Here is a 26,889-nt window from a genome sequence, read left to right as displayed (position 1 = left end):
CCCCCGGCTGCCAAGGGTTAACCCCATCCCAACCCCATCGCGGGATCGGCAGCAGATGTGGAAGGAACTGGAAATCCCTTCTCCAGGCCGGGGTCCCGCAGCGCAGGCTCTGCCCCAGCACCCTCCCGCCGGCGGCGCGGGCACATTCCTGCGCTGGGCCCGGGCTGGGGGCGCAGCCGGATGCAGCCCCGCTGCCACCGCCTTGCCGGGGCATGTGGGACACGGCCACGGTGGCCCTGGTCGTCGCCAGGTCTTCGGGGAGTTTGAAGGTGCCTGCTGGCTCCCTGGGGAAGGGGGTGGATGGGCTCTCACCAGCCACCCTGTGGCTTTTTGGGTGCGGGGGGGGGCTGGGATTGGAGAACACCCTTAGGGTCACGCCGGGTGAGGGCTGGATTCAGCTGGGGAAGAGCAGCTCTGCTTTCCAGGTGGCTTTGTCCCTCCGTGGCTCATAGCGGCGCAGTGACAAGCCCACCGAGCTGGTCAGCGGGGCCAGAGCGTGTCAGGGAGCTGGGCTGGGGGCTCTCGGCAGCCCCCAGCCCCTGCATGCACCCTGTGCCCAGTCTGGGGCTGCAAGTGCCCGGCACTGTGTTCCTGCCGCCAAGGTCAAGAGCAGCCGGGACCCCACCTGCGGTGGCTGGAACCCCCTGGCACCACAACTGGGGCACAAGCCGTGCTCAGCGCCTGCTGGTTTCCCCTGTCCATGGCCTGAGCATCCCACCGTAAGGAAGGGAGAGGCTGGAGCTCTTCAGCGGTGTTCAGAGCAGCGTTTCAGAAGCAGCTCAGCTTCCCCGAGGAGTTTCAGAGCTATGAAAGCAAGGTCCACAAATCTCTAACCCTGTTGGAAATGTGTTTAATTAAATGCATTTAATTTTTTAATCATAAATAATAACACTCTGGGCTGCCTGGAGCTGCTCAGAGGCTTGCTAGTGTGGTGCCGAGCCCCTGCCGTGCTGTGGAAAAGCAGCTCCAGAGCTGTTCTGAAGGATGCAGAGATCTTCAGGGCTTTTCTGGAGCAGCTTCGAAGAGGCTGGAAAGTTTGCAAGCCATTTAGAGACCTTTTCAAAGGATGTGCAGAAAAGTTTGAGCGCTTCCAAGCAGCTACAAATATATTTTTGAGGAGTTTTAGAGCAGCTTTGGAGCAGCACGGAACTGTTTCAGGGTTGCTCATGCCTCTTCAGTATCATCTGGAGGGGGTTTAGGGTGGTTTCAAACTGTTTGGAGAAGTTTAGAGACGTCACTGAAAAGTTTTAATGCTGTTGAGAGGTACATTAGAAAGGTCCGGAGGAGTTTCAGGGGCCTTTCAGAGGGTGATAGAGCACTTGAGGTATTTCACAGCCATGCAGAGGAGCCTTAGAGTGCTTCAAGAGCTGCTACAAGATCTTTTTTATGATCCATTTTGAGCTATTTCAAGGAGTTTTAGAAGAGTTTAGAGGGCTTTGAGAGCTACTTTGAACTGCTCCAAGCAGATTTAGCACCTTGGTGCCTTTTAGGGCTGGTTTGAGGGGCCTGAGAGCTATTTGAACAATTCAAGTTCTTCAGGGCTGCCTGGGTCTGTCCTTCCAGAGCTCCGAGCTGTTCAGAGGTGGTTTTACAGCTCCTCAAAGCGACCCAGCACCGCACCGATGCCCCTGGAGGCATTTACTTGCCCCATTTCTAGAGTAGCTTCAAGCTGGTGGGAGGTTGAGCTTTTCAGAGGAATTTTTAAAGGATTTTTAAGAGGCATTTAGAGAAATCTTTGTGCACGCTAGGGCTGCCTAGAGGGGTGTAGAGCAGTTTGGAGTGCTGCAGAGGTGTTACAGAGATACTCAGAGATGTTTTAGAACAGCTCAGTGCTGCTCAGAGCAGTTCAGAGGAGCATGGAGCAACTTGAAATAATTTGGGGTGTTTTAGAGAGTTGAGCATGTTAGAGACACCTCCCAGCACGCAGCAGCACTGAGCACTTTGCAGCAGCTCCGGGTGCTCCAGGGCTGCTTGAAGAAGTTCAGAGGAACAGCCGGGAATCATCTGGAGGCACTCAGGGAGCTGAGAGGGTATTTTGCACATTAGAGCCCTTTGGGGCGGCTTACAGGGGCTGGGAGGATGTAGAGGGAAGCTTAGTGGGGTGTGGAGCAGCTTAATAGGGTGGTTTAGGGCCTTTAAGGGATTTTTAGAGTGTTTCAGAGCAGCTGAGTGCTCAGAGGGGTTTAGCACCGACCAGAAAAGGCAAGGGAAAGCCTCACCTGGGGCAGACCCAAGCAAGACCCTGCCAGTGCTGAGCCCCAGCTGGGCCCCATCTCAGCTCCCAAACCCCTCCAGAACAGCAGGAGGCCTGGGGGGGGGATGGACAGACAGGGCCAGCTCCAAAAGTCCCTCACACCCCAGACCCCTCTGGGAAGGCAAAGGGTAAATCCCCCCAGTTCCCACCTTCGCAGGAGGTTTTGGCTCCCTTTGACCTCGGCCCCTCGGGAGCCAACCTCCCCCCCCTCATCGCCCCCGACTCAGGGCACTCTTCGGGGCAGGGGCGTTCCCACTCCCACCCAGCCCCCCCGGATGCAGGGGATGCTCCAACGCTCAGAACCACCCCTGCAGAAAGAACATCTCTGGGCAGGAATAGTAACAGCTTTTAATCTGACAAGAATTGATACATCATTTAAGACAATACTGGTTTTGCCTCTTTTTTGGGGGACTTCCTTCACATACCGGTGGGGAAAGAGGAACATTTTCGGGAAGTACAAGTTTTTGTTTTTCTTTTTTTTTTTTTTTTTTTTTTTTTTTTCCATAGGGACTTTAAAGCATGGTGAATGTGCAAGTCAGTGCTTTGTTTGCTTAAAACTTTTTCCCGGTGCTTATTTACAGTTACAGTACCTCTTTGTGAGCGACAGGAAAAAAGACGATTGTTTGAGAACTGGGGATCCATGATCCCAAGTCGAGAAAGGCAAATCTCCGATATTTATATATTTATACATATATATATATGCTTTGTGTATACACAGATACATTTCTCTCTTCTTTAAAGTATTAAAAAAATGATCAACCTTCATTCTATAAAAATACCTACTCTACAAGATAGAAAAAATTTCCCTCTCCAAGTATACACTGATTTACACCCAAAGCTTCTCTGGAAATGTACATTACGTGGCTTCTTCCCGCGGACTTGGGGCAGGGAGGGGGTGGATGCCAGGGAGGGCTGGGTGTAGGGAAGGGGGTGTGGGAGCGCTGGGTGCCCCCCTCACCCCAGGTTTCTGGGGCTCGCCCCCACCCCGCTGCGCCTTGCCCAAGGCCACGGGGGGTCGAGCACCCGGAGGCGATGTGTTTAAAGAGAGGGGGGGAAGAGGCAGGGTCAGGGCAGCAGCAGCTCGGCTGGCTCCAGGTCTCAGCTGATGGCCCCAGAGCCACCAGCGCAGGGGACCCACGAGCCACCGGGGACCCGCAGCAGGGACTAAGGCTGCAGCAGCTGCCACCTCTCCCAGCCAGCAGCACCCTACCGGGGACAAACGGCGACCTGGCTGCTGTGCCACCGCGCCAGCATGGGAAGAGAGATGTGCCGCGTGCGTGGAAGCATTTTGGGGAGGAGCAGGCACCCCAAGGAACTGCTGTGGCTTCTGTTTTCAGGCCACTCTGGCATTTCTAAAACCTGACAAGCAGGAAAAAGAACCGCTTTATGGGGCCCGATGTACTACATGAAGCTGGATCCTTGGGAGTCTGATGGCTGTCTCCTCCCAGGAGCCAGAGGGGAGCCGGGCGGTTAAAGTTGCTGCTCCCCAGGGTGACACTAGGCCGTGGCCACTTGTGCCAGCAAGCCAAAAGCTGTCCGATGTAAACATGGCTTGTGTTTCCCAGGGAGCTGTTGTATTCTCTGGTCTCCTCTCCCCAGTGGCACAGAGATTTCAGCCCAGGCTGACGCCAGGGGCTGATAAAAGAGAGCGGCTGCTCCGTCCCGTGTTGCAGCACAGGAACAGTGGGGAAAGGCGGCCGGAGCAGGCTCTCCCTCCAGGACTGCAGCTATCACCAGCAGAGCCCTGCTCCGGCTGGGAACAGCACAGGCCACTGTCCCCACACCAGGGACCTCGGGAGGCAAGGTGGAGAGCTCAGCCCTCGCCCCTGCAGCTCCCCAGCCACCCGCAGCCGCTGCACGTCCCTGTGCTGGACCGGGTGAACCAAGGCGGGAGCAAGAGAGGCGGCCAGGATCAGCCTCCAGTGCAAGTTGAAGAGTCACAGCCTTTCCTCCAGTCCCTGCAGGCTGGACAGACAGCACCCGTGTGTCTCAGCTGGGGCCGAGGGGACCTCTCCCCCCAGAGCCGGCTCAGACACCCGCAGACCCCGGGGCAGTCGGCAGAAGAGCCGGGAGCAGGGAGGGGGGCAGCGGAGCCGGGAACACCAAGGCCTGGTGACGGTAGTGAGCCACAGACAGCAAAAATAAATAAGGAGGGAGGTGACAAAGTGCGCTTAGGCCCTGTCCCAGAAACGGCCGCTCCCCTGCCTCTTTCTGCCACGGGCAAGCGAGAGAGGAGCCAGCATGCTCTCTGCACGCAACCCCTTCCCGAGCAGAAGCAGCAGGGCAAGGATTAACTGCGCCAGCTGAATGAGGACATTTGCATTAAATTAATTACAAAAAAAAAAAAAAATAATCAAAACCTCTACAAGTCCGGGACATGTTTCCCTCTTTCCCAGATCTGCCCCAGTGAGTGAGTGTGTCAGGGACACTTTGGCAAAGCAGATACTTGGGCTGGACAGGGCAGCAAGGGAAAACATCAGCACTGCTGCTTCCTTCTCCATCCCGTTACACCGCAGTTCAGAGAAACCCTCCCCTTCCAGCCCTCGCGGTGGGAAGCTCCTGTTTGCACCCCGCGCGCCACAGGGTCTGACGCCGCTGTCGGGACAGTTCCCAGCTTCACAGGTAGCTTCCTCCAGCTGTCCGTTGCCCGTGTTTCTTCTCCAGGTTCCCTTTCACCCCTCAAAACCAGAAGGGTTTCAAAATAACGGAGTCAGACAACAAAGCCTTGCTGCTGGTTTTCTTTTTCCCTGGTCCGCTGGCTCATTTACCCACTGACCTGACGCGATGCTTCCTTGGGCCTTCATCAAGAGCAAAGACGTTTCGGGTCCCTCTTTATCCTCTCAGAGCACCAAATCCACACCCATCGACGAGCGCAAAGCTGGCGGCTCTCGGCCGCCCTTACTTAACTTCCAGGATGGAGGGGTTTGTCTCCATGATGGCCACGATGATCCTGTCGATGTAATCCTGCAGGCGGAAGTTGATCTCCTCTTGCTTTTGAATTGCTTCCATGAGCTGCAAGGGAGGGAGAAGTCACTGCCTGCCACTGCCCAGGCACAGAAGTGGGGCTGCTTGTGGCTCTGTGCACCCACAGGGGTCTCCCCACTTCTTCACCCTGGCCTGCAATGTCCCTGTAGTCAGGGAAAATGCCCTCAGCTGCTGGCTCTGCTCACTCCTGTCCTTCCTCAAGTTCTCAGCTGGATGAGACCCTGGAGAAAGCAGGGAGCATCACATCTCCCTTTGGCCTCCAAAACATCCAGGTGTGTTTCCCCATTTCTTGGGGTCTGAAAGATTTAATTCTGGTGCTTCGCACACCAGTATCTGGGGTACAGCCACGAAGCAGGGAGAACACGTATTAGAGAAGACAAGATCTCCAGGGTAGGTGTCCCATGTCCCTGGGATTTTAAGACAGCTACAGAGAGACTGCACCCCCCCACCATGCTGGCTGGTCTGTCCCAGGAAGAGGAACAGGGCAGGCAAAGAGGAGCTGCCATTATCAGCAAATTGGAAGGGAGCAGCTTCCCCTATTGCCAAGGAGGGCTGGCAGGCAGGCTAAGTCCTGCAAGCTCTTCAGACAGTTGCATGGGTACTTCTTTACTCATGACAGCTTTCAAGGGAACTTTGGGAGCAAGCTGTACCACAGGCAGGGCCACATCACCTCCTCCCAGGCCATGAGATGCACCAGCCACCCTGGAAAGATTCAGTGTGAGGTAAGCAGTACCTCGTGGCACGTACCTCATCTCTGGAGACTGAGCTGATCTCCGCTGCCAGGGATTCAGAGAAGGAGGCTGAGAAGAGGTTCTTGGCTCCCTGGATGCTCAAGTTAATGATCTGTCCATTCAGTTCATCGTTCTGCTCCTTCAGGTTCCTGTTATCCTATTCACAACAGACAAACCAGATGCTGCTGAAGCACGTGGTGCCCTCAGAGCAGATGCAGCTGGGGGAGGCAGGGACTTTCATCCTAACTAGCAGCTCACATGGTGCTGGGAGCAGAGCACAGGCTCCTGACTCAGTCTCAGCAGAGCCTGGAGAACCTCTGGAAGCACGGGATATGCTGGGGAGATCCAGGGGACAGCAGAGAAAGTGGCTTAGAGTGTACATGCTGTCCTCCAGAAGCAGCGGCCAACCTCTCCTGTCCCAGGACAAGAGATCAAGAAAGCAGTGGGCTGCCAGATCCACAGTCAGCTGCTTGCGAGGAAGCCCCCGGGCCCCCACTGACCACCCCTCTGTCAGGGAATCCCCTTCTGCAGACCGAGCAGCCAAGCCACTTCCCTCCCTGCCCAGCCCTACGTACCTGCTTGAGCTGCTTGATCTCTTGCTCCAGCTCTGTCTCCCGTGTCCTGCTGTTGTACTCCTGGAGCCCCATGCTGCTGCTCCTGCCTCTTCGCTGCTCAGCTTCCAGTTTGAAGAGTTGCAAGTGCTCCAGCTGCTTCCTGAGGTCCTCAATGAGCTGCAGCACAAGGGAAGAGGACAACCGAGTGCTGCTTCCCCAGAGGCTTGCACTGGTCGTGGCTGGTGTGAAAGATGGCAGCAACCCCACCGACGGCTGCAGCACGATTAACAGACACCTTCTGAGGGGGCACATTGCTAGAGGTGTGGGGGAGGAAGGGGAAGCTAACAGGAGAGGGGCAGCTACTTAAATACACAAGAGCAGCCCTGGAAGGACTTTGTTGGAACACCGAAGATGCTGGCTCTGGCTCTGCAGCAGCAGACAGACCCCCCCCAGCAATGTGGGCACCTGCTCAGGCAGCTCCCTCTTGCCACAGTGCTGTGAATCCCTGTCTCACTTGAGTGCTCTCAGTATCACCACAATGACAATTTCTAGTTTGAGGCTCAAAGCTCCTTTTCTACCACGATAGTAAGTGCTGATTGAGCCTCCAATTGGAATTACCAACCACAGATGCCTGGAAGGGGTTGGATGGGTTGTGTTTGTGCCCCCAAGCACACAGAGGCTGTCAGCTCTCACCCCAGCAGCCTCACACTTCCCTCTCCTGCCTTCTAATGCCTGCTGGCTCCACGTGCCATCATCACCGTGTTTCTGCCACAGCTCCTTCATCACAGAAGAGAAATGGGTCCCCTGAGAATGGGTCAGGGTGGCACAGCCCCACTGTGTTTGCAGATGCAGACACACTCGGCTGAAATTTAGTGCAGGCAAAAGTGACGGATTTTATATAGTTAAGCTGCTGTACTACCTTTCTCTACCCAGGCAGGACCAAATGCTCCAGTTACACCTATTTTTAGAGAGGCTGTGAAGGCCAGCTTCCCCACATAGCCCTGATTTGGGGGCAAGCAGAACAGGGCTGCAGCAGGCAGCCCCAACTCTACTTACCTCCTGTGTTGACTCCTTCTCCTTCTGAAACTGGTGCCTTTCCTGACTCAGCTTGTCCCCCATCTTCCTCTTTTTCTCCTGCTCCTCTGTAAGCTGCACGGTAAGGTCTTCGATCTCATCCAGCAGCTTCTGCTTCTCCTGAAACAACACGAAAGGCAACAGTGACAGGGCCAGACTTCATTCAGCACTGCCAGGGCTCTTCCCACTCGCTCAAGGACACGGCGCACGCTGAGAACCGCAGGGAAGGCTCTTCTCGCTGACGCATTCAGATGCTCTGCCTGCTGGGATTTCATTTGCTGAGGGCTTCAGAGCCCAAGTGCTTTGGCAGCAGCAAAAGCCACACACCAAAATAGCACTGCTAAGAGAGAGGCAATAAGAGATGACTAAAGAATAAAGGCACCCAGGCAAGTATCTGTACTTGTGCAGCTCTCTGGGCAGCACAATGCTGGTATGGGACACGGCTTGGGCAAGACTGTGGCCAGCACAGAGGCTACAGGCCAGGAAGAGACATTAAATCATAAGGCTCCTTCGGTCTGAATTTTAGAAAAGCCAGGAACCCACGAGCTTAAGCCACTCTAGGGATGCTCATTCTTGGTTTCAGATATGAAAGAATTTAATCGACTGACCCAAGAAGGAACACGACCAGTTCATGCCAGGATGTAGAACACATAGACCAGCTCTCCTGCTCTGTCCCCTTCTTGTACTAAAAGCTGACTGAACATTTGAGACATCAGGCAAAGCTTGTCACGGTGATGACAACAGCCCTGTGCAGGACACTTCCCTTCTGCCTAGGACCAATTCAACCCCTCCCCAGGCTCACAGCTTCCAGCCTGGCTCTCCCTGTGAGGAAGGTTTTGGCTTTCAGAAAGCCAAAAATGCCACAAGACAGCCAACACCGGTGTTGGCCTATGCCACGAAGGAGACGAGGAGCAGCTCTGAGGGGGAGCTTCAGCTGCTGCTGGGTATGGGTGTCCTGCTCCGTGGAGCAGAGCACCAAAAGCACCACACCAGCAGGAAACACAACACTGGAAAAAAAAAAATCCTGATTTTGGACAACAGACAGGAGAGCAGCTCATAAGCACGGCCTCTCCTCAGCAGGGAGGGGCAGTAATTGTACCTCTCACTTTTTGTTAATCTCCAACTGTTGTGAAAAGCAGTTCTGAAGACAGATTAAGAATCAAACCCAACTTTTCATGGCTTAAACACACCTAAGCAGAAAATTTACCCTCAGACCCACAGTGGTTTTCCCTGGCCTCAATGCACTGTGCTTACAAGATCTCGGCAGATGAAGACCACTTCATCGTGGCCACGTCAGGCAGAGTCAGGCAGCGCTCTCCCGCGGGCTCAAACACTGAGAGTGGATGAAATGCCTGAGGGCCTTCGGCTGGGCAGAGAGGTCTGATTTCACTTAAATTTTAATTTTACATCTGCCACAGACATGAACAGAAACAAAATGCAGCCTTTGTACCAGATGTTACATCTGTAACCTGCATTCTCTCCAAAAATGAGGATCTTGTCCATCGCATGGAGACTGCAGCTCCTTGAAAAGCCTCCCCCCTGCCCCGGCCCTGTCAGTAGCTGCACGGCCTCAAATCCTGAGCAGGGGGAGAGGATCTGGGAGATAACATGGCACTTTGAAGACTCAACCCACAAATCCCAGCAAGGGCTTATCTGCCTGGGCAGGACATGCAGATGAAGCATACCTGCTCCTCTTCCTCCCTTGCTGCAGCCGCAGGGATGGGGACAAGCTTCCACGAGAGGGCACGAATCCCCTCCTAAGCAGCCAGGACAGGGCTGCCACTGCTGCACACTGTAGCTGCATGCAGGCTGCACTGCCACAGCGAGATTTATTAAGGGTTTGTTAATCCCAGCTTTCAAGACAAACACTGGGGACCTGCCCAGGTAGTAGTCTGGGATAGCTCTGGTCCGAGGCAAGGTCTGCAAGGACTGGAAGGCAGAAGCAGCCGATTTGCTCATTACACGAAACAGATCTCACACAGGCCCTTCTTGTAAACGAGAATTTCAGCCCAGAAGCCAGAAACACAGCACTGGCTTGGGCACTCCAAGCACGCACGTTCCTCACCTCCTCAAGTCTTTCAATGTTAGCTTTTAAACAAGGGACACAGGATCTCAGCTCGCTGTTCTCATCATCCAGCTGCTGCAGCCTGCAACAGTAAAGAAATGTATAAGAAACTCACCCATGCATCCCAAGTGTAGGAGACTTGGTCAAAACATCACTAGGAGCTACTGAAGGCAAGCCAGCAGTGATTTATCTTTTCAAAGCAAATGCTAAGACTTCCACTGTTTCTACTGCCAGGGGAGAAAATGGGGCACCCACACGACTTCTGGCAAGTCTGCTGTCCAGTGCCACCCCTCCTCAATCCGGCCCAACACTATTCTTTAGGCTGAGGGCTTCACTAGGCCATGGGAAGCCTCAGCACTAGGCACCAAAAAGCAGAGAGGGCTTCAGCTTGACATTCTCCAGGTAAAGTAACACCCTTTTGTCATGGTAACTGTCCTGCAACAAGCCTGGTAAAAAAACCCCACTGCCTTCATCTTTTATTTACTGCAAGGGTTGAACAATAGCAAAACACATTGTGGAAAAGCAGCAAAAAACCTGTTAAATAAATGAAACCCCTGCCACACCACTTTTTCCTTTGGAAGTCAACAGGCAGCACGAAGTATCCAGGACACTGTCTGTTGGACCAACTCTTCCCAGATATTTGTCTGTTTCCATGAAGGTGGGAAACATGTCAGCATCAAACATACTTCCATGTATCGTTCATGGGAACAAGCACTAACAATCCACTTCATTCACACACTGTGAGGCAGGCACACGGATAGAGAATGCAAGTGAAATTTAAACTGCATCAGGGAAATTCAAATATAAAGTCTGAGGGGTCACGGAGGGGCCTGATTTCAGAAGGAAGGTAGGAGCAGTAGCCAAAGCTCAGGGGTTATGATGACTTTAGTTACACCTTTAACCAAGACAAACTCACTGTCTACCACACTTTGTCTCCCCCAAAGGCTGCAGCTGCAAGGCAGCAGCCTGTACGTTTATGCCAGCGTGAACGAGTGGGTCCAGAAGACCTGCCACCACCCAGCGCTGCCCCAGCCCCACCTGGCCTGCAGGTTCTCAATCTCAATGCTCTTCTCCCTCTCCATTTTGCTCAGCAGCTCCCTCTGCTTCTTGATCTCCTCCAGGAGTGTCTGGTCAGCTCTCAGCTCCTGCTCCTTCAGCTGTTCCTCGAGAGCATTTGCTCTGCAGAGAGGAGAGAGAGAGAGGATTAGCTGTTCCTGATGGCTCACCCCCGGCACGCTGCCTTCCCGATGGAGGGATCAGACTCTCTTCCCAGCCCTTCTCCCATCGCACAGCAGAGCTGAGAGAAGCGGACTGTAAAACAGAGTGAACTTTCAGGGAAAGCACACCTATTGCCATCTCAAGTAGCAGGTGTATGAGGGCTTCATCCTGGAAGAAGCAGTGGGAAAGCAACATGGTCCACAAAACCCCCAAGGACTACTGCTAACCAACATGACAGTCAAATAAAATAATCCAGGTGGCACCTGCTGGTATTGTCTCTGTTTAGTTTTTTTTAAGTCTCCAGGATGCATCAAAATCCTTTTTAAGGAGGAGGACAACAGAGGGGTGAAGTGAGGGTGAAAGTGCAGTAATCATTTTATAACACACAGCCTGTGGGTCATAGTCACAGCATCATCCTGAACAGGCTACTTAATTGGAATCTCATAGAATCATTTAGGCTGCAGAAGACCTTTAAGATCATCGAATTCAACCATAAAACCCAGGGTTGTGGTTTCACCTGTAGTGGCCATGGCAGAGAAATCCTCCTTCAGCTGTTTCTAGGATTTTGGGCTCCTTGACCTTTACTCTGCCCTGACATAGTCCTGTTACCCAGATAAAAGATTACAACAGCTCCAGTCCTCTTCCTTTTCACTCTCTTATGTCCCCAATAACAGATATGGGATCTGCAGGTCAACCTTCTCTGTGTGCCAGCAGAACAGCAATTTCCACACAGTCCTGAGACTGTGACAGCGCAGACAGTGGCGGTGTTTGCTCAGACAGGGCAGGAGGATTTTCCACCATGGCCACCTGCCCTCGGGAGCACCGCAGGGCATCACCTGACCCCAGCAGCAGGCTGAGGTTTTCCAGGAGGCTGGGGTGCTGGAGTGTGTTGCATACGCAGGTGGGAAGGTTTTTGCCAGGTCAACCTATTCCTCAACCAGCAGTGAGTACACTTGGGGCTTCACTTGATTAAAAGCCGACTGACACTTCTGGGCCAAGCTGCTAAGTGAAAACATTTCCCTTGTTGCAAAGTTTATCAGGGCTTAGAGAAATCTTTGTTTGAACCACTCTGTTCCCTGACATGATTGTTACTTAACAGTCTTACAGCCCTATAGATAAACTCCTGCTGGGTTTATCTGCCAAGGGTAAATATGCTGCTGGAAGAGAGAAGCCTGCCAGATTAGTAGAAGTGATTACATCAAATGGTATTCAAAGGGCTACACCCCAGGCATGATCTGAAAGCAACAGATCAAGGCTGGCTGTGAGGAGTGTCAAAATGGGTAGTAGGGACCCTGTTGTACCTTCCACCCAAATCTAATGGGTGAAATAACAGCCAGAAAGAGTCCACACAGAGTGAGTATGAAGTATATATCCTCCCTGAATTAGGAATCTTTCTTAGAACATGACCCCTCTGCGGTTCTCTGAGCCAACCCCTAGAGCTCCAGAGCTCCACAGAGACCTTTCAGGATGAACATGTGGGGCAGGGAAGCACATCAAAAAAAAAGATATTTAAAAAAAGACCTAAAAAGCACTGTTATAGTTACAGTCATCTGAGCAGAACGTTGCATTTGCCATTTGTCCTGGCTGAGCTGTATGCAGTTTCCTGTGCTCCCTGGAACTTGCCAGAGCCCCAGGAAGGCGTGTGCAGGATGCTGCAGCCCCACACACAGCCCTCGTGCAGAGAAGGCAGCCTGAACCCCGGCTGGATTTATCCATGGCTGCCCTCTGCCAGGGTGGGATCGGATCACCGAGGGCAGAGCTGTGGAGCTTTCCTGCTATTTTCTGTCAGTCTCCCTCTCCTGCTGCTGCCTTTCCCCACACACTCCAGCAGCTCCTGAGCAGCTCGTGCCTGCGTGCGGGCAGGCAGATGGCTGGTGAGGAAGGCATGGGGTGCTGCAGTGCGTGGAGGGGGAAAAGGCCCCACAGGAGACACTAAGCTGTGTTTTGGCTGCGGCACAAGCTGGGCTCCCTTACCTGTGCACAAGCTGCAGGTTTTCCTGCTTGAGGCGGCTGTGCTGCTCACCATTAGCAGCTGTGTCCTTCTCCAGTTCTGTCACCCGCTTCTCCAGAAACACCACCTGGGTGACAGAGAGGGGGGGATCAGCCACCTGTGTCTAAACCTGCTGGTAAAGGGGCACCAAGAGCTGGAGCAGCTGCCCCCACCTCCAGCACCCTGTGCAGGTGCTCCCTGCTGGTCTTGGGGCTGCCTCGGTTTGTTGCTCTGATTCAGGGCAGTCACCGCAACACAGCTCCCGGCATCACCCCCCTTCGCTACACAGGGCTGCCAGAGACATCACTGGGGCTTGCTCCTGGGCAAGCTACTTAAAAATGGCTGGTTGCCACTGGAGTCAGGTAGCCATGGCTTGATTTAAAGCATCCTTTTAAAAAATAACTTTATACACCCTGGTTTCTCAGTTATTGATGTCTCCCATGTACCAAATCAGAGCCAAATGCTTCACTCTTTCCTTTCTTCACACCCTTCATGATGATATCCTACAGGCAGGTCTAGAGGGAAAGACCCCAGCGGGATCACCAGAGCTCTGCTGCCTCCCAGCACAGCCCCGAGGTCGGGGATAAGCACCTGCTGCCTGAAACAGAACTGAAAGACCCTGGGTTCACAGCTATACGTAAAGTCACGTAGGAGGAAACAATGCTTGCTGGTGGGAAAGGATCAGAGATGAGTATTTTCTTTTCTGTACTTATATGGGGCTTATTTCAGCTGTATTTGCATTTTCATTCATTTTCCCTAAATAGCGAACAACTCTGAAGAGCAAAGGGGGCTGGGAGTGTCCCTCTACTTCCCACCCAAGCAGGAGTGTGGGTAACCACAGAAGGACAGAGTTTCTGGTCCCAAAAATCCCATTTATACCCACAGAAGAACAATCATGAAAGCGAGGCAATTAGGAGTATGTCTGCAAAACCCAAACCATCGCTCTGAAGGGCAAGCGACATGCAAGTGTATTAAAAAAAGAAACATGCAGAGATACAAAGCCTCTTCCAGAGTATATACATGGTTTCCCAAGCCAGATGCCTTGAAGAGCACGAGTGTCTTATTCAATTTTCAGACTTGGAAAAATGTTGATTTTTAATTTTTTTTTTAAAGGTCTTCCATGAATTATAATTATATCTGAGTGCAGCCACACACATATGTATTTCTCTTTCACATGCTGCTCCATGCAGCTCTCTATTCATGATTCCAGAATGAAAAAGCCATTTACAAGGAGTTTCAGGACTGCAGCAGACATTTACACAAGCCACAACTCACCTATCTTCAATCCTCCTTCTTTCTCTTAGCTCTTTTTAGCTAAGGGTGCTCAAACAAAAGCTTTCTTGTGCTCCTGCCCAGCTCCCATATTGTCCTATAACGCTTTTCTCATAACACCCCAGTAAAACCCAACAGGACCAGCACAAAACCAGCTTCATATCCCGATGGCACAATCAGCAGCAGCAAGAGTGTGCCAAGGAAAGGAAGTCCTTCTTTTGCATCGGGCAACTTTGCTCATCTCAAAAGCAGAAATTGAGAATGTCTTATTATGTGAAGCAGAAGTGAAAATCGAGCCTGCACACAGCTCCCTGCTCCTCCCAGCCAGCCCGAGGGAAGCCACCCTCCCTGCAAGCAGGGCAGCACTCCTCCCACCCCTGGGAGAAGGCACCAGTGCCACCTCCTGACTCAACCCCACACCTCTGCACGGTGACTCAGAGCGCTCTCACATCCATCCCCTCGATGCCGAGGGCTTCCTACGTCCCACCTGCACTGATCTGCCCAGGGCCAGCTGCGCTGTAAGAAAAGCTTCAGCCCAGCTCCTGCTGGGGCCTCTCGGAGCATCGCGAGCCACTGCATGCTCCGCAACAACATGGACAGCACCGCTCTTACCTTGTCCGTGATGTCCTCTTCTGTGCACTCCAGCGTGTCCCGGTAAGACTCCTCCATCACCCCCACAGACAGCGTGCTCGTCTGATGCAACTGTCTATAACAAAGACAAACCACCCCGACCCCCAGCAACATGAACATTAGAGCAAACATTGCAGGACATGGCAATTTCCAGTGACAACCCCTCTTGCAGGATACGGTCCCTCTCTCTGCTCCTCGGCTGCCACCTCCTTTTCCAAGGGGAATTAATAGCACTGCACCTTCTTGGGCTGCAGGATTTACAGCAAAGGATGGTGTGGGCCAGGTCCTTCTTACCACCACCAGCTCCAAGGGACAGTGAAGCTCACCACCTCGGTGTGCCCAGGGAACAGGGCTGAGCGGGTGGCTCTTACCAGCTGAATGAACGCACCCTGCGAGGGAAGCGCAGACGTGGACACATGCTGCTGGGACTTCATACCATGATCATTTGTTCTTGCTCTTTGGAATGGGAAGAGATAAGAGCTTGTTCTTTTCACTTTCTTTCTTTAGAACTTACCAAGGCCATGTATTATCCAGCAAAGGACAGAGTACTCCGCTCTAGCCACTGATAAGGCTAATAAGAAGCAGGGGGGCACCGGGTGTAAGGGGAGGGAGGGGAGAAAACCCCCCTGAATCTCTTGTGAAACACTCCAGACCACATCCCCACACCAGCTGTGATAGCTGAGAGCGAGCTAATCATTAGCAAGGCCTTGCAACACTGGTGTCCACAGCTTTGTGGTGATCTAAAGGACACCCCATGGAAGGGCTGATCTGTGCTTAATCATCGTGGCATCGCTGCAGATCAGCTCCATCATCTCATGGCACAAGAAACCACTATTGCCACAGGGAGGGGTGGTTGTATTCCAGCTCTGTGAACCCCAGGCAGATGTTGCCTGGAGAAAACCACTCTGCTCCCCCACCGCAACACAAACGATGAGCAGGCTGATCTACCCTTGAAACCAGCACTGCTTCGAGCGGGAGGTGAACAAGAAAACCACAGTGGTCTCTCTGAACCTCAGTTTTTCCTAGGAATTTGTAATGTGGGCTCTCAAATTTACCCTGCTACACAATATGCTCATGCAAATATTCATGAAGCATAACTGGCATTTACCAAAGAGACCACAGCTGAGTACCAGGCTTATTTTGCATCCTCACCCTGAGTATATATTTAGATTCTAAAGTCTCTGGCACATTTGTCATTTAAATCATGCCAAGCACAACAGGGCCTAAGCAGCTGAGATTTCTTGGCACAAGCAAAACCCAGATAACAAAAATCAGGAAAAGGGCCCTTACCAAAATAAAATCAATTTCCTAAAAGCAAATGTTTTGGTATTATTCAATAATTATAGTATCTGCAACAGAGGGCTTTCTTTGGGCTGATCTTAAGGATCTGGCTCTACTCTGCAGCAGAACCCTGTTATCTCTCATTATCACAAACTAAACTCAACTGCTCTTGATTTAACCAATATTTACTTAAGCCCAGAAGTCCCAGCCTCAGAAAAGCATCTTGCAATGCAAAGGGCCAGGAGGGCTCAATCTCCTATAAGACAGGACATCTCCATTCCCAAAAGTTTAATTCAAATCCTCCCTAAATTTGCTCTGCCAGACATGGGACAAAAAAGCAGTCCTAAAACAGGAAACCTGGGGACAAGCTGCTCCCTTCAACCTTCTTTCCTGACAGTGTTTTGAACAAAGATCTAGAAAGTAAGATGACTGGAACTAGGAAATGTAATATCGAGGACCTGCTTCCTTGCCAGGAGGGGAAATCGTGCCAGGGGAGACTTGCTGACTGCAGGACAAACAGAAGGGGAAGGTGTGAGAGCACAGCTGGGAGGGAGAGGCGTACAGAAGCTGCATGGGTCAGTGCAGGGAGCAGACCAAGTGCCAGGGCATGGGGGGATGAGCATCACTCAATTCAAGCTGCCTATTCCTCTGCAGCATTCCTGCTCCGCTCAGAAACATGCAAAGAGAAAGCCAACAACTGCAGAGGGAAATCTCCATCCCGAGCAGGGCAGAGACAGGCAGGACAGTTAAGGTAAGGCTCAGTATATTCTTAACAGCACAATGACAGAGGAACAGGAGGGATGGTGAAGTTGGGAAAGGAAAGGGGGCACCAGGCATCATAGAGAGGGGATGGACCCTCTGCCCCAGTGATTCAGAGCAAACTCCAGCTTTCCCTTGTGTGGTCAGGGATAAAAATGCCCCCAAGGAATGGGTGACTGGCATCACATGAGACAGTCCCACAGGACAGAAGCAACACAGTGTTAAACCTCATGGTAGGGTCACCTGCAGCTGCCCCCCAGGAACCCCCAAAGCCCCTGACTGAGCAGGGAGGGCTGCTCCTGCAAAGTCAAGTGTCAAGAATCACTCTGAGCAAAGTAACACAGAACCAAGAGAGTTGTCTATGGTGGCTGGCTTTTTTAGGGTGCTGCAGGAATCCTTGAGCGGCTATACTGACTGGTCACATCTTCTAGAGACTCACCATGATGACAGCAGGGATTAGACAGTCCAACCAAGCATGCCCTTATAGAGACTCATCCCCCCTCCACATGCCCCCTGCTAGGGGGAAAGCACCCCTACTTTTGTCCTGGAAGAAATCAGGTTGACACCAGCCTCCAGCTGCATGCATGAGTGAAAAGCCCCCATTTCAGGAAAAAAAAAAAAAAAAAGCTATGCAAACTATCAGAATGAAACCTGTTTTTCCCCAGTGCTACACAACATGTCCAGGAGTTTGACACTGCAAGCTTATTTTGATAGTCCTCCTCCTGCAGGGCTGGCAGCCAGCACGGACACCCCTCTCCCCAGGTAGTAATAGGAGCATGAGCTTACCTTGCCACCTTCTTGCTTGAGAGTCTTTTATTTGGACTGCGAAATGAAGAAAAAACAGGAAAGAGTTAGGAGAGCTGAGAGTGGAGAGCAAGGGAAACAGGAAACTGCGAGCACTCCGGGGCACATCCTTTGCGATGGCAGGGCAGCGCCCACGCGGCACACGCCACCCCACAGCCCGGCCACCCCCGGTGAGAGGCAGCGAGGAAACCGCTCACGTACTTCGATTAACAACGCGGTGGCTACCAACCAAATGGAACAAGGCCGCAGAAAACTTCACCCACCGCCTCCAGCAACGGTATCCTCTCGCCAGCTGAGCCCTGAAAGCTGATCCTCAAGCGAAGCGCTAATAATAGCGGTGAGTTCGGTGGGCTTCAGCCCGGTGCCCACGGCAGAGCGAGCTCCGTCTCCCGCACCCTGCAGCACCCCAGTCCTCCCTCCCCTGACACCCCCCCAGGAGCTCCCTGCCCGGTGGCTGGGGGACAGGGCACACCTCCTGCCTGCAAATGGGCCCCTCCACCCTTCTGCACACTGCTTTGCACTTCTCAAAGATTATTCTCACCATTTGGCTCTGGATCACCAGAGAATTGCTGCCTACTTGTAGCTCAAAGATTTTAGGAGCTGTTGGTCATGTCCTTTTGTGGATTTTAAGCACCGGCACCGTTATAATCCCTGGGGAGGGGCACAAACTCTCCTTAGCACAGATAACTGATGGAGATCACACAGCCCAGCTCCTGTGTGCCTGTGCCAGCTGCCACCATACCGCAGCGGTCAGGGTTCAGCTAATGCTCAGCATGTTCCATGGTACGAACAGCCAAGGACTGCGTTACCCTGCCCCTCAGGACACGGCTGCAGGCTCTCCCCACTGAGGGAAAAAAAGCCTTTTTCAGGATCTGCTACTTGCTAAGATGCTCATTCCAGTCCTTCAGTCATGACTGAGGCAGCTGCACGCTAGTGAAGCAAGAGGGCTTGGATCTCACTCCTCATCTTCCACCCAAACACGCACTTGTTGTTAAACAGACACCACCAGGACACATCACTGACACCAAATCATCACTGAATGATGGCAGCAAACACGGCTCTAGCCTGAGAGGAGAAGCAGCAATTGCATTCCCTGGTGCTTAGATCAGTTTAAAGAAAATAAATAAATAAAATCATCTGGAAGTCCGTTCCTGCCTAGAGCTGCAACAACTAGATTAGTTCTTAGAAGGAGGAATTAAAAATAGCCAAGAACAATTTTCTTTTTTGAAAAACAATTAATGACCAGGGGCTGTTGTCAGGGTTACCAGGACTCATGTCAAAAGTGCATCCTCAAACCCCAGATTTCCAAGGAGTGCAAAGGCTGCTGCTGGCCGGGCTTCAAGGACACTCAGCACTCGCCTGAGGGGAGGAGGTCAGGCCCTTGTGTTTGCCAGCAATTGCAACGAGTCACGTATGTCCCCAGCACCGGAGGGAGAAAAAATATTTTTCTCTGCAAACAGCTTATCAAAAAGAAGTGCCGGCACCTGCGGGTCTCTCTGGAGGGGATGAGGCACCACCTCTGCTTCAAGGGCAGTAAAACAAAACATACTTTCACAAAACTGGTTCATCCCAAGCTCATTGCGGATTTCTTCCCTGCCTTCCTGTACAGTGGGCTTGGGCAGCAGTGCCCCAATGGGGGGACCAGGCTCCCCACCTTATTACAAATATAAAACACTACATATGCCCACAGCCTTTAAGAATGAGCCTGTTACATGGTGGTTTGGCCTTCACCCCAGCTGCTAGCATCCTCTGGAGCAGGTATGCTCAGCCTTTGCCTGCCAGGCACAGCGTGAGGCTGCTTGGCCCAGATTTTAGTCCTGTTTCTGCTGTTCTTTTCACCTGCAGTCTAGGACTTGTCCCTTGAACTGGGGGCTTCACGTTGCTGGTGATGCTGGGGTGGAACACATCCCTCACGCTGCATGGGGACACCTCATCCGCACTGCAGAGAGGGTGGGTCAGCGTGCAGGGGCACCTGGAACAAGTTTCCAGTAAATCGGCACACAGGAAACCCTGAACACTGATGGAAGAACTGCACCTACTCACGCTGAGCCCAAAGGGCTCATGTTAAACCAAACCCTGTGGAATTCCCACTGTGAAACCATGGGATGGGGAAGCCTCCTCTGAAAATCTCATCCATCACAGGAGGCTCTAAGGTGTTCGTTCAGCTTTGCAGGTAAATTTGGCAGAGAAAGCCTGAAATGGGGTGGGGCTACTGGTATATCCAGGGAAGTCCAGCATTGTTCTTAACTGCATAACCCGAGACCCATCACTGAGCCTCAGAGCCTCCAACAGAACAGGCAACTATTTATCCGAGAAAGAGAAAGGGAGAGAAGTACTTTCTCCATTAAAAAAAATTAAGGTCCAGTCCTATTTGTTTTCTAGTTCTCTTCCTGTAGCTGTATAGCCCAGGAGAGCTCCCATATCACATTGTCCCTGAAGAGGACAGACAGAGACCAAGAGCATGACCAAAAACCAAGCTTGAAAAAAACAGCAGACGCAAGAAGAATGATTATCATTAATACCACCACCCTTCCACCCACTGGATTACAAACAGCTCTGAAAAAATAAATAGAAATCCTCCCCACTTGTTAAATCAGCAAGTCCAGCCACTGGCCGATAGACCTCAAATGTTACATTCAAAAACTTGTGAAGTTCCTACACGAAGGCCGTGGTGTTTATCACATCCACCCGGCCAGTGGTGGCACATCGGTGGGCAGGCAGCTGGCAAAGCTGGGTGAAACAAGACTTTACTGCTGCAAAGCAAGAGCATCTACAGGAGAGGTCCCAAGCCACAGAGAGCAAGCGATGTTTCCAGGTTACTGCTGCAGCGGGAAGACGGGCTGTACCTGCCCTTCCAGGCTGAACCAGCCATTGGGGTGGGCCTCCACGCTGGGCACTGCCAGCCAGGAGACCTGGCAGTCTTTTCCTTGGTGACAGAAATACTGTACATGACCAGCTTAAGGCTTCAAGTCCTGATGCAAGGACTTCATTACTTGGAGCGTGAAGAAGCACCCAACACTCAGCAGGACATGCAAAGAGGCTGCCCAGAGCAGAAGGGAAGACTCTCACTGTCTGCCAGCCTCCGTGGCTCAGATTAAAGAAAACTTCTGCTCATCCTCCATAACATTATTACAACCTTTGCCACCTGGAGAGGTTCACTTTGTCTGGTGAAAGTCATTCCCTTTCACAACCAGGAAATCAAGCGAAGGAAAGCTGTGCAAGACAAGGAAAGTCTTCCCTTCCACAACATCGTTCCCAACACCGGAATGGCCACACACAAGCCCAATTACCTATTCATTTCAAGATCACTCAGGCGAGCAGAAAGATCCTCAAGGCGGTTGATTTGTTTGTGGCACTGGCTACAGTAAAACTCAAATGCTTCATCTGCGATAATGCTGTGCAGTTTCGCAGCGAGCGGATTGGTGCTAGAGAAATCACAAGGGTCATTTTAAGAGGACAGAACAGACAGGGATGATTTTCATCCGTGGCTTCCACAAGCTGAGTGTACATTTGGGCAGAGGAGCTTTCGGTGTGAGATACAAGATTCACAGTTAAAAACTTTAGGACAGATTGGGTCACCTCCCCCCCTGATTTTAGAAGCCAAATCAGTCTATATGGAGTTGCTATTCACTAGCAGGACTTCCATCACCCTCCTCTCAGACACTTAAAGCAGCTGAGCTTGGCCCATATTTCCAAACCCCTGTACCAGCTGGCTCTTGTGTAAGACCCCCCCAAGAGCCCAGGGTAAGTGAGGTGCATGCTTTCCACAAAGCTACATAACAAAAAAGTTTATTTTCTGACATGATTTTCCAAGAAACCCATCTCAGGAGGCTCTGAGCAACAGTCCTGGTTTGCCTCGGTAAATGCAGACCAAACTCACACACCTCTGGACTGGGTGCTGTGTGCAAGAGCCAAATTCTCTGGTTGGCTGCACCATTTTCCAATGGGATGCTTTGAAAACAGATTTAAAAATCTGTGCTCCTGCAGGCTCTCTGTTAGTAACGCAGAGTCAGATTTTCATTGCAAAGAGCTTTTAAGCTAAGTTTAATATGGAGGTTGTGATTCAACCTCTCTCTCCTACAAAGCGAAGCCCAGAGAAGCTAAGCAGCAGTGTTGCCTTACTGTAGGGAACATAATTTGGCTGGAGGACATGGGGGTCTACAGGACTTTGGGAAGCTAATGGGTGCAATCAACTTTTCATTTTCAGCTGCCGATGTGGAAAGCTGCCAAGGCATTCACCGACACCTGGCAGAGCCATTTCCCCCACTTGACATGACCTGGGCAGGACAGCATTTGGCCAAGGGATTCTGAACAGCAAAAAGTCTGTGTTACTTGGGAGCCAAATATATGCCACAAATACTTTTCCCAACATCACATACTTAGGATTCAGCTGGACAGGGGGCTGGGCTGTGTTGTCTAGACCATGCTTTTGTCAAGAAAGGTTGGACTGGATGATCGTTGAGGTCCCTTCCAACCTGGTATTCTATGGTACTCTGCAGGAAAACATGCTTCTGGAAGCCACAGACTTTAATCAAAGAAAGGTTAATAGTGAAAAATCAAAGCAGTTCAATAAGACAGACAGGTAAAGGTGTGAGCAAACACAAGCAAGCTTAAAACCAAAAGGCATCTGAAAGGACTAGTCAACCCCATGATACAGATACACACTGGCAAGTCCTGGCCCAGGAGATGCTGAGTGCATGGGACATCCCAGGAGGGGTCACTGACATTTTTGGTGGCAGTGGGGTGTCAGCAGCCCAGCCACCCCCAGGGTCAGGCCTCTGAGTTTGTGCTGTCTGTACAGTATTTCCGAGCCCCCTTAGAACAGGTGACTGGACAACAGTAAATGCCAAATTGCTCATCTCTTCCCATTCCTGGAAAAAGAAAATAATTGAAAAACATTCCTCCTACCCTCTAGGGCCGGTCTGGACCCAGCATAATCATTATCCAGCAGCAGTCAGTTCAGTTGCTCAGGCTTTGCACAGGGTAAGAGAGCAGCTCTGTGGCACCTGGAAGAAGTGACGTGCCCTTTTCTGGGCTCTACCCCCACGCCTGGCTGCACTGAGCCCCGTTCAGCGGGTCTTCCTCACCCCTGCCGGGAGGCAGAAACAGCTTGCCCGGCTGCGTGCTCCCCTGGGCGAGGTGAGAACCCAAATCTAACAATTAATCAAAACGGGAAAAGAAGCACAGAGGAGAAGCCACAGGCCAGCCTGGCAACTCTTCGGGTGCGTGCAGATATACTTGGCCTCTGGCTGCCTTGGTTGCTTGCCCGTTGAGTGGGTGAGAGCTCAACTGCACTGCGCCTCAGGGCATCCCCACCTACCCCTTGTGGCAAGCTGCCACGCTCTGCGCCATATGCAGCCTTCCTGCCTCCTTCCTCCATCTCCTGGATCACTGCTTGTCTTCCACAGGTCATCAGTGCTTATTGCCATAGCACGTTAGCAACCAAAATGGGTGCGTGCGAGGAGCTTTTCCTTTCCGCTGCCAATTCATTTCCCACCAGGAGTTGCAGAGAGACTTCTACTGGATGGATGTGCCAAGGGAGGTGGCAACCCAAGAGGAGGGATTGCAAACACATGTGCAAGAACTAAGCAGGAAAATGCAAACCCCACAGTGTTCCCTGAAGGCTCTTGGTTCTTGCATTAGTCCTCGGGTGAAGATCTGGAGCTGTGGCAGGAAAATTTGACATTATTCCTGTTTAGAGACTTTTCTAACATGGTTGTGTGTGATGTGACCTGTGTGTAACAGGGTGTGTGGTGATGTGACTGTTTACAAGTGATACTGTTCCTTGTATTCAAATCACAGGCAAAAAAAAAAGTTCAGCCTGAAGCAGATCTATCCTATAGTTCAAGTTTTCATTACATTTAAATGCACTGGGGTGTCAGGACTTTGTTCAGAAAAACAGTATAATCTCAGAGAGCGATCAGCTAAGGACCTGCATGCACGCAATGATAATCCAAGGTAAGGGCTAGACCTGAAAGGCATGAGGAAATCCTCTGTTTCAAACAGACCTGCATTCTTTACTCTGGAGGTTTTGGAGGGTTTATCTGCAGCCTGTCTCCCTAGCAAGCCCCAGCAGTGAGTCTCCAGCATAAACCACCATGAGCTGCGTGGCCACGTGCCGAGTGAGGCCCTCCTGGCAGAGGAAAGATGCTGCAGAACATGATCTTGTGGATAAGATCCAAAGAGAGAACAGCAGAGGGAAGATGGTGCCCTGACAGAGCAAGACTTGAACAGTGGGAATGTAGGCAACCTGGGAGCTCCAGAGTGATATTAAAGAAAAAGTTTAACTGATTGCAAAGCTCCTCTAGCTGAGTATTTTCTTGCCAGGAGCCTTCTGGACTCAGTTGGAGGCCCACCCTCAAGAAGAAATTCAAAATGAACACCAAGGCTGTTTTTTATCCAAGAGCACTTTCTATGCTGCAACACCAGCACAGACAGACACACTGGGCATTTCTGCACAGTGGAATCAAAGGACAAGTGTGGAGATGAGTGACGTGTCCCTTTCACTGCAGGGCATCCCCCCACATCAAGCTCTGGAGCACTGGTTTCCTGAAGTAATGGGTCCAGCATGCTTTGCAGCAACACTCTTCTATGGAAGATCTAGTTAACATCTTCAAAATTGCTGCTTCACCAGCAAAAAAGGAAGTCAGACCTGACCTGCAGCAAAGCACAGGTGTGGGGATTTCGCAGCAGTTCTTTCCTGTCAGCCCTGCGCAACCAGAATTGCCCAAACTCTACAAAGGGCTTTGGGAAGCTTGTGGAAAACAGACAGAAAAAAAGTGATGACAAGTTTATACTGCTGCAGAAAGTCACAAGCACTTCATTCCAAAGAAAAAAAGTATGTTCTTGTCTTCAACTCAAGCGTGTGGCTGGCAGGGACCGCTCCTGCCTTGCACATAGAGATGCACTGCCCAAGGGAGCAACACATCTCTGGTGTTATCCATCATCACAGAGACTCTGAGAGCTGCAGCAGTGGATGATTGTCCCAGCTTTTACCTTAGAAAGTAAGTATTGATGAGTTTTGTACCATCATATGAGCTCCCTACATGGGCTGGAAGAGCAACATTTGTCTGGTTTCAGACCCTAATGCAAGGAGTGCAGGAAAATGCTACAGCCTGCTTCTTGTTCCATGTATCCCTTAGGCTGTCTAGAGAAGGAAGGCTGCCACAGCTTGTGCAAATCCACCAAGCATCATATCAAAGCCAAAAATACAAGCGCAAAAGAGAAAGAAAAAAAGTCATCCAACAGGACCAAGGGTAAAGCTGCACAGTAGTTTTCTCTACCAGTAAGTTCTGCAAGGAGCCACATCCCTAACAGGAGTGGGAATGTGATGCTGTCCTGGACACATGTGAAATGCAGACTGCTCTTCCATCTGCTGCCAGGCATTAGTGCCTCTGGATGGGAGGATGGGCACTAGACAGAGGGAGGCAATTCCTCTTCGACTCGAGCCGATTATCCTATTGTATCCAAAGTTTGCCAGGAACCCTCTCTTGCAGGCTGACCAGTGTGCAAACCCAAAGGAACCAACGCTCACACACAAAGCATAAGCGAAGACATTAAGCAACTGAAACTGGTTAAAACACTGCCATTGCTGTGCTGAGCGTTACCTGGGAGAGAGGAACGAGGCGCTACTAAAGCTGCTTTCCCCATTACACAAGCTGTCTGAGAACAAATCTGCTTCATTCCCTTCTCCATAATCCTCAAAATGCTCCTCTCCACTAATGACTGTAACGATGGAGTGGCTGAGGTCTGAGCCCAGGGGCAGGTCGTGCGGATGGGATCTGTGGGAACAGAGAAGATGATGTTAGAGGGTGGCCATCGCAGCAGCCTTTCCAACTGTATCTAATACATCTGCTTTCCAAGACATGGCTCCCATTTTGGCAGACTAGGCTAGTTCTTCCATACAGTGCCATTCACCCTGTGCCTTGAACACTGAAGGGGCAGCCCAAGCACCACCAGGAAGATGACAGCAATTTTTTTTTTTTTTTTTTTTCCCCCCCACAACAAACCGATGTTTTTTCATGCAAGCTCCCCTGGCAGCTACAACATAGGATCTGGGGGCAGTCAGACTTGCAAGACAGTACCCAGGGTTGGTGTCAAATCTGTGCACAGCACAGGTGCAACCAAAAGCACAGCAGAGAAAGAGCTTAGCATGTCCCAAACACACCCTAAATATGTTTTGAGTTACCTTGTCAGGCTGTGTGCTGGGCCCACACTTGCTTATTGCTGCATAATCCTATCAAGAGCCCAGTGCCAGGGTTGAACACTAACTCCCCCCTCCCCATGACACAAATCCCAGTGGTTTACAGGCAGCTCCCAAACCTGGCAGCAACAGACCCCCTGGCAAGACAAAGCAGCCCTTTCCCTGCTCCTGCTGGAGAACACTGTATGTGCTCACGATGATCTTGGAGGGGAGAGTGCTGTTTCATGTGCTTTTAACACTGGATCCAGGAGGCTGTACTGTGTTAAGCCTCAGCCCAAACCCTGAACACACCCAGCATAGGTCCTGGGATGTCCCTTGCTTCAGAGTGGACACAGCTCAGCCCAGAAGTCATCATTTCTGTAAGCATCTTTTCATGTGTGCAGCACTGTATGAAGTCAAGCCACACGACAGCATGCACCCACTCTGAGGAGTTCCCTGTCCAGGACCACAGAGATTTTAAAATTAAGCTGGGGGGAAAAGGCAGTGGGTATTTGTAAGAATCAGGCTGTGAAAGCAGCCCACATGTCTGAGCCACAGGTATGTGCTTTGGGGGAGACTAGCACTGCTCTCCTCTCCAAAATCCAATGGTGAAAAAAACAGATAGTATTAGAAAAACTGATATTTCAGGCTATGCCCCCATCTTCATCCACTTGCTACGAGAGATAAAATGGGGGTATGACTAGATTGCTGTATTAAATCAGAAAGAAAAAAGATTACAGATAAGCCATTTATGACAAAACCCGGCAATGTCTGAAGGATTTGCCCTTATCCTGCTAATAAAAACATGTCAACCCTCCAGTCAAAACAGCAGCAGATCTCTATTTAACCACAGACAAGTCCAGTCCAGCTTGTGGGCATCTGCACATCCTCCTCATGCACTCGAGAAGCTCCGTCTTCCCACAGCGGGATCCATCAGCAACCCATCCTCCCTGGCAGTGAGTCAGACGCTGCACCCAGCAGACCACTGCCAAGAGCATCGGAAATCTCTCCAGGAATAGAAGGCAGGGGGTGGAATTTTTAACTCGCATGCAAAACCCAAGCCTAAATCTCTAAATTTGGGGCTGTGGTT

General features: G+C 51.4%; 1 protein-coding gene across 3 annotated transcripts in view; it reads right to left on the bottom strand.

Moving 5' to 3' along the window:
- Window positions 1-2,583: 2,583 nt before the first annotated feature.
- Window positions 2,584-26,889, bottom strand: part of RAB11FIP3 (RAB11 family interacting protein 3) — a 57,643-nt gene continuing 33,337 nt past the window's right edge. For 2 of the 3 annotated variants that reach the window (XM_026858755.1, XM_026858757.1), the window contains 11 exons: window positions 25,225-25,398; window positions 20,908-21,042; window positions 17,600-17,635; window positions 14,756-14,849; window positions 12,856-12,959; window positions 10,702-10,842; window positions 9,664-9,745; window positions 7,581-7,718; window positions 6,546-6,701; window positions 5,987-6,127; window positions 2,584-5,266 (listed from right to left, as the gene is read on the bottom strand). In XM_026858755.1, the coding sequence (XP_026714556.1) occupies window positions 5,153-5,266; window positions 5,987-6,127; window positions 6,546-6,701; window positions 7,581-7,718; window positions 9,664-9,745; window positions 10,702-10,842; window positions 12,856-12,959; window positions 14,756-14,849; window positions 17,600-17,635; window positions 20,908-21,042; window positions 25,225-25,398 (1,315 nt within the window). In that variant the 3' untranslated portion in view covers window positions 2,584-5,152. The remainder of the gene's footprint in view (window positions 5,267-5,986; window positions 6,128-6,545; window positions 6,702-7,580; window positions 7,719-9,663; window positions 9,746-10,701; window positions 10,843-12,855; window positions 12,960-14,755; window positions 14,850-17,599; window positions 17,636-20,907; window positions 21,043-25,224; window positions 25,399-26,889) is intronic. The other variant, XM_026858756.1, reaches the window with a different exon arrangement.

This window comes from Athene cunicularia (genome assembly GCF_003259725.1).
Source record: "Athene cunicularia isolate RWA chromosome 14 unlocalized genomic scaffold, athCun1 chr14_part1, whole genome shotgun sequence".
In the NCBI taxonomy this organism is placed as follows: domain Eukaryota; kingdom Metazoa; phylum Chordata; class Aves; order Strigiformes; family Strigidae; genus Athene; species Athene cunicularia.
The sequence above is the reverse complement of the archived record's forward strand: the minus strand, read 5'-3'. Positions and strand labels throughout refer to the sequence as shown.